This window comes from Scardinius erythrophthalmus, assembly GCF_964197995.2.
Source record: "Scardinius erythrophthalmus genome assembly, chromosome: 13".
NCBI lineage: Eukaryota > Metazoa > Chordata > Actinopteri > Cypriniformes > Leuciscidae > Scardinius > Scardinius erythrophthalmus.
Window position 1 is genome coordinate 27,439,702 of NC_138233.1, and position 12,851 is coordinate 27,452,552.

General features: G+C 40.0%; 1 protein-coding gene across 1 annotated transcript; it reads left to right on the forward strand.

Moving 5' to 3' along the window:
* Positions 1–3,726: 3,726 nt before the first annotated feature.
* Positions 3,727–10,192, forward strand: ppp2r2cb (protein phosphatase 2, regulatory subunit B, gamma b). The gene is made up of 6 exons (XM_081382491.1): positions 3,727–3,885; positions 3,956–4,133; positions 6,204–6,368; positions 6,745–6,914; positions 8,848–8,939; positions 9,053–10,192. Exons 2-6 carry the CDS (start codon positions 3,974–3,976, stop codon positions 9,378–9,380), a joined length of 915 nt encoding a protein of 304 aa, XP_081238617.1. The 5' UTR covers positions 3,727–3,885; positions 3,956–3,973; the 3' UTR covers positions 9,381–10,192.
* Positions 10,193–12,851: the final 2,659 nt, after the last annotated feature.

Consider the following 12,851-nt stretch of genomic DNA (forward strand, 5'->3'; position numbering starts at 1 on the left):
GTAAACGTGAATGTTTCTCCCTCGTCTACTTGTGATCCAATCGACCAAAACGCTTCTTAATACCTTAGTGTAAACAGGGGCTTACATGCTCACAGCAGCATGTCTGTGTATTAGCAGCAAGTCCATACTTGCTCTGCAGCATCAGCGTAGTCCAGTCCAACATTAACACATGCGAAAATTTCGAGAGTCGACATGATTGAAATATTATTATTTAAAATGCACCTTTTGGGGGTAGATAAGAGGTTTCTCACATCTTTATGTAACCATTGCAATGCCTCATGTTTCCTGCCAGACTCGCGCTGTGCTCACAGACAGATGCGGTTACCAGGCAACCGCTCTTGTAGCTGTATCAGTGTGATGCTGTAGTGGGGGGATGCTGCTCTCTGTGATGCTGATCTGCTCTCCCATTGGCTACAACTCCCTGACCAGTGGCCTGATTGGACGAGTGCGTGTCACTCAGCATCTTTGTGTCTCCCTCTCTGTGGTGTGTGCTTCGTCGGAGGAGTCTATGCAGCAGAATAGGCAGAATGTTTACCCCTCCCTCATTCTTCTGCACAAACATCAGTATGCCTACGCACAAATCCAGCTGTCATATGTTTACTTCTGATTTCAGGAAAACCCAACAGGAATGAATTGACCAGAAGGGTCCTCTGGGTGTAGATGCATCCCAACTGAGCCAAGAGATTCTTGTTGTGGTTTTTCTTCAGCATTTTTTTTTTTGTGGAGTTCATATCCTGTAGAGAGTCATCAGTCTCTTCGCACGGACTTACCCCTCATTTACCCCATGACGCTTTGCAGCAGACCTCGATGCTGATGGATGAAAAATGGATGGTGTGTTGCTCATTCCTCAAACACACACACACCTTCACAGACATCTTTTGTACACACCAACTCAGCAATGGAACTGAATGAATATATCAGTATCTGAACGCGACTGCTAGCACAGCGATGTGACAGAAGGTAAGAGTGTTTTTCTACGAACGTCTTGTTTTTCCATTTAAATTTGCATGCTTGCTTTGCTGTCCGAATGTTTACAAGCAAAAGTGAGCCATGTGATCCTCTTTAAACACCCTAAACTACATCTCAGAGGCCATTTAAAGCTTTTAGACCAGATGGAGATGTTTATGTGTGGCAGATCTGGGATTCCCTCTGCCCCCCCTCCCTGATAATCTGTTGTTTATGTTGATGCAAAACAAGATTACATCAACTAATCTCAAATCTAGGCCCATTTCAGCACATCAAAACTATCGTGTAGATCTGCATTGAATATCCGCCCCTGGAACATCTCTCTCTGGCAGACATTAAAACACCGGTAGCTTGTTCTAACCCTTCCACTCACGCTTTTTTAACGCTCATCATGAAACTCCTCCTCTTTGCAGGATTGGTAGAGCTGCAGCCCCGCCCTTGGTTCCGTCCCAGAATGCTGAGCCCGGTTCTCTGTTCAGACCTCGCAGCCTTGGAGCCAGAGTACACTGAGGGTACACACACACACACACACACACACACACACACACACACACACACACACACACACACCATCATACCCCACAAACTCTCGTGGATCTACAATACCAGTCAAAAGTTTGGACACACTGATGTTTCTTGTAAAGGCTTTGCTGAAATACTTGAATTAGTTTTGTAGACATAGATAAATGTCTTTATATGACGCAGTCAACACGTAGGAACAACTTCAGTTCTGTTTAAAAGCATCCCAGGATGCACCTTGTGAAGTTTTTGAGAGAACGAGTATGCATCAGTGTTATTTTAGTATTATTGAGATACTATTATAGTTTTTATTAATAGTTTAAGTTATTTTCATATTTTAGTCAAAATTTTAGTAATTTTGTTATTTTTCCTTTTTATTAGGTTTATAGTCAAACCTTTGTATTGGCCAAGATTTATATGTATGTATATATATATATATATATATATATATATATATAAATCTTTTTCATTTTTATTTCAGTTTTAGTTTTTTTTTTAAATGTTTCTTTGGCAACTAGTTGAAATAAAATAATTGTAAGGTTTTTTTAAACATTGTATTGTTGTATCATTTATTTCACGTAACACATTCATTTTGTATAATAACCCTGCTGTGCAGAGCTGGGATCTCGACAAAGAAGCTCAAATATAAGATCATTTCCATTTGTGTTATTTCATAGTTTTGAAATCATGACTTCCCTGTTATTTTAAAATGTGGAAATTAGTCATAACAAAAAGTGTCCAAACTTTTGATGAGTACTTTAACTAGACAGAGACACTTTTCGACCTTTGTATTGGTGTTTACATAGTGAATGTGCACACCTTGGCATTAAAACTGTTTTTGGATCTGTATTCAAATACAAATATTTCATTAGTTTACTTTGGCAAAGAAATGTTTGACTCAGGCACATCTAATATTGACTGAGCAGATCTGCAGTTTTATTGACAGCACATTACAATAAATAGAGGCCTCTGGATTTTACAAATATATATATGCATGTGATTCCTTTCTCAGATCAACCAAAAGAGTATTTTGATTCACATGCAACTTTTTTATTTTTCAATCGTGTCTGTGTTTCAGCGGATGTCATCTCTACGGTGGAGTTCAACCAGACTGGAGAGTTCTTGGCCACGGGTGATAAGGGTGGGAGGGTTGTCATCTTTCAGAGAGAACCACAGGTGAGAGATATCTCACACAAACACACTGGAAGTTGGGATGGGAGATTTTGAAGCACAAGTTGCATTTTTAAAGTCAATAGGTTTTAGTTTTGGTCACAGTAACACCATGATTGCCTTGCAATTGCGAGTTGAAGGCAGGTGGTGTTTATAATGTTGTGGGAAGAGACATTCTTGGCCAACTATGGCACGTATGGATCAGTTCTGGCAGTCGTAAAGGTCATACTGGCTCACACACATCAAGCCGGTTTTAGTGTGAGTTGTGGCTTGCTGTGTGTGGCCCAGATGCGGCCCATTTTGCCGCTGCCAGAACTAAGCCACAGTTGGCCCAGATGAGGCCCGGATATGTATGCTATTGCCAGCCACACACAGTTAAATATGTGGGCCAGAAGAATGTGGGAGATGTGGGCCACAACTGGGCCAGATGTCATTTGCTATCTGGGGTATATTAGCAGATTTGAGAGTTTACGTAAGAATGCTTTTATGAATGATTTAAGCCAAAATTCATTCCCCTTATGTTTTAAGAATGAGGCCCAATATATTTTAAATATGCATATCTTGTTTACTTTTTTTGGGGTTAACTTTTCACATAAAGATGCCCTAAAAGCTAACAGACGAAACCACAAAGCTTTAAATTAGATTTCATGGGGACTTTTATTTTTAATTAAATTACATTTTTGTATGGAAATTATAATTATTATAATAAATGATATTTTGAATATTATAATATTTACCTAGTTTAACCTTTTATTTTAACGTTTACTCAGATATCTTAACACAGGAAGTAAGCAGCAAAATTAACAGCAAAACAATTAATTCATAATTCCTTGATGCTAATAACGGCTTGTTGTCTTGTCCCGCTACCTCTCTCTTTTAGGGCGAATATAATGTTTATAGTACATTTCAGAGTCATGAGCCTGAGTTTGATTACCTGAAAAGTTTGGAGATTGAGGAGAAAATCAATAAGATTCGATGGCTGCCTCCACATAACCCCGCCCACTTCCTCCTCTCCACCAATGGTAGCCGCTAAAACGCTTGATAACATTATATCAAACAATGCCAAAACACAGTGATGAATCATTAAGAATAACATGCCTTTTGTGATTCTTGTCAGATAAGACCGTAAAGCTGTGGAAGGTGAGTGAGAGAGACAAGCGAGCAGAAGGCTATAATCTCAGAGACGAGGAAGGCAGACTGAAGGACCTCTCAACAGTCACCACTCTACAGGTGTGTGGTATTTCTCCTTTCTTCTGTTCTGTTTCTTCTCATTGCCTGATGTGAGTTTGTTCTGGTGTAGGTCCCTGTCCTGCGGCCGATGGATCTGCTGGTGGAGGCGACCCCACGCCGTGTTTTTGCTAACGCACATGCATATCACATCAACTCCATCAGTGTTAACAGCGACTGTGAGACGTACCTGTCTGCTGATGACCTGAGAATTAACCTGTGGCATCTCAGCATCACGGACCGCAGCTTCAGTATCCTCATCATTTTACTGTGAGAGAGAGCTGCACAGATATGGATAAAACTAGATTTGAAAGGTGCTAAGGTGCTTTGAGTGGCTTTTAGCATATTGCTGTGCACCAAACAACATGGTGATCAATCTTTTTAGCAGGAGCCAGTTGCATCAGCTGTGCGTGAGTTGCAAATTAAAGGGTTCCTATTATGCCCTTTTACAAAGTCTTGATTTAGTTTTTGGGGTGTACTAAAATATGCTTTCATGCATGATTGTTAAAAAAAAAAAAAAAACATTATTTTACATTATTACAGATCCTCTCTTCCCAATCTGGCCCGGATGCGTCGTTTAGTTTCTGTTTAGATGAAACCCCTCCTTTTGAAATGTGCTGTGATTGGTTAACTGGCCCAGTGTGCTGTGATTGGCACCGCTTAGCGGAGAAGCTAGTATTAGGGAAATGTCACGTCCCTTACCATAACTCCAAGTTTCATCTGTTCAGGTGTAAATATAAAGTATGGCGGCAATTTCAAACCTGATTCAGACCCTGACAATGTTAATAAACAAGAGGAGCATCCAGAATGGATTTCATGCACAGACTTTGCATCCACAGATTCCACAGGATGTTTCAGAGTGGTATGCAAGCTTTTGTGCGTTTAGCCTGCACTGTGCCTCTAGAAGCTGTTCTCCGTAAAATGTGTAGCACACAGATAAACGTTTGGATTATAATATTCAGGAACAGTGTTTAAAATAAATTTAAACCACTCTAAGTTCGTCAGCCTTGGGATGTTCGAACAAACGAGTTTTGGAAAAGGGGTGAAAATTTTATATTTAGTGTAAATGTATCTGTTCAGTCCCTTTAAAGGTGCTCTAAGCGATGTCATGCCTTTTTTAGGCCAAAACATTTTTTGTCACACACAGCAAACATCTCCTCACTATCCGCTGGCTGCCTGTCCCCTGAACACACTGTAAACGCGGTCTCTGTAGACTTCCCAGGCTCCATAAACGGCAAGAAAAACAAACTGGCCCAGCCTGGACCACGAAACAAAACAAACAGTGTTCCAGCCAATAACCGAAAAGAATGATTTGGGGGTGGGGTTTGGGGGGTTAGTGCGCGTGCACATGAAGGGGGGTGTGGGGAGTGGAGGAGATAGAAGCATGAAGAGGGAAGTTAGCTAGAGGAGAGATGTCCTAACAACTTGGAACTTAAAATTTTATAGCTAACAGAGACGACGTTCCGATGAACAAATAACAAAGAATAGGGAAAAGGAGAAGGAATGCAGAGTCCCGAATTTACATCGGAAAAGCGTTCAAAAGGTGGCGAGAACTGCCAGCAAAAGGGCTTCCAATCCGACATTCAGGTGGCTCTGTTTTTGCTGGACAGGTAGGTAAATCCAGTTTGTTTTTTCTAAATGGTTCATGACTGTTTCAGGAAGCAGGGAAGGGAGGGGGAGGGGACGGGATGAGGAGGAGGGAGGGTCGAGCTAGCCTCCGTTTTTTTTGACAATACTTCGAACGTCAACAAGAAGTGACGTTATCCAACATCGCTTAGAGCAGCTTTAACTAGATATTTGCTGATTACTTTGCCTATAGTTTTGCTTCACTTAAATCAAAAAGATTCCCAACAAATCTGAATCAAAGTCTGTATCACAGAATCGACCTTTGCATCTCTAAACAGCACACAGCAGTGATATTACGTTCCTGAATAAATCAATATTGTTAAACTAATCACTTGAGTGAATGATTCAATAACTTATTTAGAGAGACAGAGTCACTTGACACTCTAGGCTAAACAGTTTTGTACCTCACATCTCTAGTTCCTCTGCCAACCGTCCACCAACCCATTACAGAACAAATGGTGCAAGTGAATAAATTACAGAGTTAGTTACAAACTAGCTAGTAGTTACGTGTCGTAGCCTCTTTGCGTTCCAGTTTAGGCAAGAACCTGCAAACGGCTGGTGCAACCCTACAGAAATCCAGAAGAAAGCTTTTTGTTTTGGACTTTTTGTTAATAATTACTGTTAGAAATGTTGTTATGAATTAGTGATGATATAAAACCTCAGTTTGTCAGGCTTCCTCAGCGAGTTTCTGTCAGATATTGTAGATTTAAAGCCGGAAAACATGGAGGACCTCAGTGAGGTGATCACAGTGGCAGAGTTTCACCCTCACCACTGCCACCTGCTGGCCTTCAGCAGCAGCACAGGAACCACACGCCTCTGTGACATGAGAGCTCGCGCGCTCTGCGACCAGCATGCCAAATGTAAGCCACGCACATGCATATAATGCAAAATCATACTGCAAAGTACAACATTTTCCTGAATGTACTGATTTTGTTGGTCTTGGAAATCATCAATTCCTTCAGTCCTAAGCCTAAACCTAAAATCTTAGTGGTTGGCAGTAATGTTGTTCCAAGACTTATACACTAATGTGGAACATATCCACTAATAGTAGCCTATTAAAAGTGTTGTTTTTTTAGATGAAATTAAATTGAACTTAAGATATCCTGAAGCTCAATTTGCCATCGTCCATATTTAATGTAATATGGTGATGCTTGTTTACATTCAAATGGTTGTTAATGTCATAATGCTTTGTATTAAATGAAGTGTTTTTATGTCTGTGGGCTCACTCCATTACAGTGTATGAAGAGGCAGTGGATCCAGCCCGCCGCTCGTTCTTCTCAGAGATTGTTTCCTCTGTGTCAGATGTGAAGTTCAGTCACAGCGGCCGCTACCTGCTGACTAGAGATTACCTCACTGCTAAAGTCTGGGACCTCAACATGGAAAATAAACCTGTGGAAACATACCAGGTCTCTCACCTACTCACTCACTCAAACATATAGCCTACACAAACTCACACAGTGTTTTAGCTAGAAGGGATCCAAGTGGTCTCACTAACACAAAAAATAGCATAGAAATATTGTTTTGGACATATACAATGATAGTACCATACCAGTGGTTTTCAAATTTGAAACTTCTTCGTGTAAAAGGAATAGTAAATGTGATATTATAAAGAAAAAATGTTGTTTGCTACATTAAACTGACTTTTATAGTTATTGCACTATAGCCAAAATAAATTAAAATATCTGAAAAAATAACTTTTTGTTAAATTTACAGTTTATCTGTTGTCTACCCTATATTAAGAGTATATTATTATTAAGAAAATATATAATTAAGAGTAATTATAAAAATGAATCAACTGTTTTTAGTTGAAACTGAAACTAAAACTAATAAACATTGTTTTCTTTAAATGAAATAAATCTGAAAAGCTTAAACTTAAAACCCTTTTTAATCAATGAAAAGTAAAAATGTTGCCTTGGCAACTGATTAAAATAAAATTTCAGTTGAAGTTGAAGTTGAAGTACTAAAATGACTAAAACTGAAATAAGATTAAAGCTGAATAAAAAAAACTAATAAAGCACTCAAACTTATTCAAAAGAACACTGAAAATATATAATAAAATCTATTTCAAAGTATGATATTATTATTAAAATATTAATATATAGTTATTATATAACTCTATGCACATTTGTTTTTAGAAAGCAGAATAAAAAAGTAATACGGTCAAATTAATTAAATTTACCATGGAGGACTAATAATATAAATACCAAGGCTGTGTCCAAAATCGCCCCTTATTCCCTCATTCACTATTCCCTACATTACTCCACTAATATAGTTCACTTGAAGGAGTGAATGAAAACGAGTGAGTGAATTCGGACACTGAGTGCGCCTAGAGGGCCGCCGCCTTTGCATAGTTTGTGTTTGCTGTTTATAATCATTTGAAACTTAGCAAACTGGCAGCTCCAGCAATAATGAAAAGATGTCATGGAAACTACGTAAAACCTTAATGAAACAATTGAATCAATTAAAAATGAATTTATACCTGTTTGATATTACGCTGTAGCCACCTTGGACCAGCGGTTTGGAAAATGGATGAATCAGCTGTGGGCGCCATCTTCTGGTCTCACAGTGCATTATAGGTATTCTCTAGCCGTTGAGCGTACAACGGTTGTACAATCGTTATTGCGGTGCATTGTGGGATTGAATGAGTGCACTTGATAACGTCCACTATGGTTTTGGACACCACTACAAATAGCGCCCTATTTGAGGGTATAGGGTGCGATTTCGGAAACAGACACACTCCTTATTGCAACCTGCTGACAATTGTATCGTTAACTACACGGCACAAGCTGATTGGTTCCTGTCACATCTGCAGCCAATGAGCTTGCTGATCAACACTGAAATAGTTGGTCAGTGTTTGCTGTGGCAGTTTGCAGCGCGCTTTCAGAGTACTTCAGAAGCCCTCCACCTTCCCCAGCTCCACCTGTATAGATCTGCAACAGTATGTCATGCTACTGCTAATAGATACACAGACACGCTGCTGTGAGCAAGGCTCTGTACTTGCTCTGCAGATGCAGCGTAGCAGATCTATTCCGACAAGACCAAATACATTAACTTTGTCATAGCCATTACCGTGCTAAAGAGTTATAGATCTAAATAAATCTTCAGGAAAGGGAGAGGGCAGCTCCATCAAAAATCTTGATGTAGTCGGACAAAAAGCACCTCAAAGGTGAGACCTATACAAATCCTTTTAATTCTCTATTGAAGAAAAGCCAAAACCAGAATGGTTTTATTTAATTACAGATTATGTTTTTAACCTACAGTATAAAGCAACATTCCAGTTATATATCACTTCACTGCATTTATCATGAGCGTTTAACTTTTTTTTGCTTGTCTTTTTAGGTCCACGACTACTTGCGAACCAAACTGTGCTCTTTGTATGAAAGCGATTGTATTTTTGACAAGTTTGAATGTGCTTGGAATGGAACGGACAGGTGAGGCCCTAACCATAACCTTTACAACATTCACCTTTGACCTCTGAAATATAACTCGAGCGGATCCACCCGCTGTGCACCTGTTCCCTCTCAATCCCTCTCTCCCTCCGCAGCGTGATAATGACGGGGGCTTACAACAACTACTTCCGAATGTTTGACCGGGCGAGCCGGCGAGACGTGACTCTGGAGGCCAGTCGTGAGATGTGTAAGCGGCGTGCCGTCCTGCAGCCGAGGCGCGTGTGTGTGGGGAAGAAACGGAAAGACACGGACGTCAGCGTGGACAGTCTGGACTTCAGGAAGAAAATCCTCCATACCGCCTGGCATCCCAAAGAAAACATCATCGCCATCGCTGCCAGCAACAACCTCTACATTTTTCAGGACAGACTGACGGCCAACGGACATCACAACACACCGGAAATACAAAGCGCGCCTCCCAAATGACAGACGCACCCAAATCTGACGTTGTAATGTTACACAGTCTTGTGGCACAAAACACGTGCAAGATCCAGTCCATTTGATTGCCCTTTATTATCACATTTCCCATCTGCATTCAGTGTCACCAGTATCAGAACAATCTCAAAAACTATTACGGACATGTATAACCCCAACAATTTGAATAATAGAAACTATAACTGTGGTTTTGAATGAAAATGTATCGCTCAGATTCAGTGCTAGCATGGCATGCAGTATGAACACTCGGGTTAGATAATGTTCAGCTACCCTGAAACTTACAGATCGCACATGCATGTTTACAAAGCTGTTTGCTCATCATGAACAGGGCTTATTTAACAATGATGATTGTAAGCGAATCAGAGCCTTTACAATGCTTTACAACGCTCTGCACTGCTTGTATAGAATTACGTGTCTGTTCTTTCTTCTCAGGCTTGAGGTTTCTTCAGTTTTCTTTGGTTTGACTAAACTGCTCAGGGACTCTCTAAGGCCTCTTCCTATGTTCAATGGCAAAACTCACCAAAACGGAATCCAGAACAAGCAGAGGACAGGATGCAGGAATTATGGAGGTCTGCTGAGAGACATTGCTGGAAGGAAAACAGCATGTGCAGGGATCAGTTTCAATGCTGAGTCATCACCACACCCCCACCTCAATGTGTAAAGAGCATTCCCAATTCAACGCTTTTGAACACATACTAACAGGCATTTGCTAGCTAGTGCACTGGTTGGATGATTTTATTTAATGTGTTGAAGAAACAGCTCAGCCAAAAATGAAAAAGAAATTCTCACCCTCATGTCATTCCAAATCTGTTTGATTTTCTTCCTGAAGAGAAATTCAGTGGAATGTTCATGCTGCTCTTTTCCACACAATATGTGAAAACCAACTCGATCTCGCGGCAATTCGTACGAATTCATACGAACTCACTCGTATGAATACGTGAGATATTTGCTAAATCGAACATATTTTACGAGTTGCCCAATTTGTATGAATTTGAACGAATGAACTACCCCTGAACCCGCTCCTAAACCTACCCATCACTGGGGTTTAGACAAAACGTACGAATTCGTACGAGTGAGGTTGTACAAATTTGTACGAATTAGCCACCTTTTACTCACTCGTACGAATTGGTTATGAGATAGCGTTGGAAAAAATACACAGTAGTTCTTCAGTATCTTGCAAGGTCATTGCGATTCTGTGTTTTCAAAATTGGCACAGTTAAGAGACATGCAAGGACCATTGTAGGCCTTGACCACACGGACACGGGTATTTTTATAACCGTGACTCTTTTTTACGCAATTCAGACTTTCGTCCACACGGAAACGCAGTATCAGGTCACTGAAACCGAACAATTTTGAAAACCCCTGCCAGGGTGAGGATTTTCAGAAACGCCGGTTGCAGTGTTATCATGTAGACAGTAAAACCGGGGGTTTTGCCTTGCAACGTCAGAGTGTGCGCCGTTATCCGATGTGTTTGACGTCAGATTGTGCGCCGCTGACTGCTGACTGCTTTGTTGACGATTCTGATTGACCAACGTGGCTTTACGATTAGGGTTAAGGCACACGCCGCCTGCTGGTGTGGCATGCTCTTGACAGCGCTTGATAGCGTGTTTTTGCTGTCTTTTAAATACCCGTGTCCGTGTGGACTAGGCCGTAGTTTGCCTATGTTGACGTCAAACATAGCAAGCTTGAATATGCGTACATGTTTTTTAATGGTGCAGTGGAGGGGAGCATTTTCAGCAAACTTAAGCCCTATTCGGACAGGATTAGTTTAACATGGATAGGTGGGGTAAAGTAATTATCACCAGAGCTTCTCGTCCCGTCCGAATGTGCATCTCAGTAATCATTATGGACAATATGTCAGTAAAGATTAGATTGACTTTTACCTTCTGGAAAAATTACCTCAGGTAATACTAATCCCGTGCGAACAGACCCGCTGTAAATATGTACGTAAATATTCCGTCATTTCCTGTTTAAAAATAGTTTTCCACGTTTTTTCAAGTATGGAGGCGATTGAAAATCCATTCAGTTGCGTTCTAGACGCTGGGACAAGTCTGTGGCAAAACTCAAGTGTTTTCCACACACCATTCAGATCAAAAGAAGGTTGAAAGCACTTGTTAGAGGCACAAGATATCTTTTAGCATTAGGTAAGTGCCTATTACCAACATTATCCAATCTGAATTTAATTAATACATCATTCGACTGGATTTAACTGTTATAAATATATATATATATATAGGTTACATGTGTTTGCGCACATGATATCAGGAAGCAAAGTAATACGCACATGATGACAGAAAGGTGACAGCGGTGTGTAAATCGAGTTACACCTCCCACTCCTGCTATCTCGCATGTGAATTGGCCATTAATATAACAGACGTCATGTGGTAAAATTATATTACTCCATCTACCCTTGTAAACCTAATCCCGTCCGAATAGGGCTATAAACAACTTAAAGGGGTAAATAACCACTGACAAAAAGTCTGTTCTTATTGAATAGGCTTGACCAGAGTCAAATGCTGCTTTGCTTGAGTAGGAAATACTTCTTAGCAAACTTGTCGACTTGTATTGTTCCTGGGCTCAAGAATTCAAAGAGTAAACGTTTATCGTGAGTGAGTTATTTACTGTTTCCAGTGAAGGATCCAAAGAGTTGTAGTTCATTTGACTTGTCTTTGGGCTGGAATACAAAAATGCAGAAGTACAATCTGTAGTTTTCACGAAAGCCCTGAAGCTGCGAGTCAGACTTTTGCTGACAAATAAACGTGAATTTCTCTGTCCAGGTAACACAGAGAAACGGTAAGCATTGTTAATTTACATAATACTACGACATTGTAACAATACAAAGCGAGTTGAAAATCGGCAAACTTACACTTTGGTATAGAGGCAGATCTGAATGCGAGTTTATGGTCGATTGTTAGAAAGGGGTGGAGTTTAAGCGACTAAATGATTGAAAAAATCCTGCGTTTGTCATCAGATAGAAGTCTGTCGTTTCACAGGAAGATGGAATTAATTACAAATTGTGATGAATTGTTCACAGTAAGATCAATACCATGCATTTAGAAAATATATTCTAAAAGATTTTCAATGATTTTCAACCTTCATTCTGACTCTCTGTCTGAAATTATCCTTTTTTTTTAAGGGCGGCTCCTTTAAGGCTTGTGAGTAAACGGCAGCTGTGTGTTAAAAACATTATCAAAATAAAACCGTCATTTACAGACAAAGCATTATAAAATAATGCTAAAGTTTCTTTGCGAACTCTCCATTACACTGCCTCGTTTACAAAACAATATGCAGTCAAAGTCTCTGAACAAACATATAATCCTGCGACGAGATTCAAGATTCCGTTAAAAATAAACCATCCACTTGTTTCAGTCGCTGATCCTTCTGAATCTATAAAGAAATGAGCAAATGAGCTGTTTAAACTGGACGCATCAAAGCGAACAATCCTTTACGCTTCTATTTAAT

Excerpts from the sequence above, each read along its gene's own strand:
- ppp2r2cb (XM_081382491.1), top strand. The coding sequence starts at position 3,974 with ATGGATCTGCTGGTGGAGGCGACCCCACGCCGTGTTTTTGCTAACGCA. Across the intron at positions 4,134-6,203 it reads CATCACGGACCGCAGCTTCA|ATATTGTAGATTTAAAGCCG; the intron begins GTATCCTCATCA and ends AGTTTCTGTCAG. Across the intron at positions 6,369-6,744 it reads CTGCGACCAGCATGCCAAAT|TGTATGAAGAGGCAGTGGAT; the intron begins GTAAGCCACGCA and ends ACTCCATTACAG.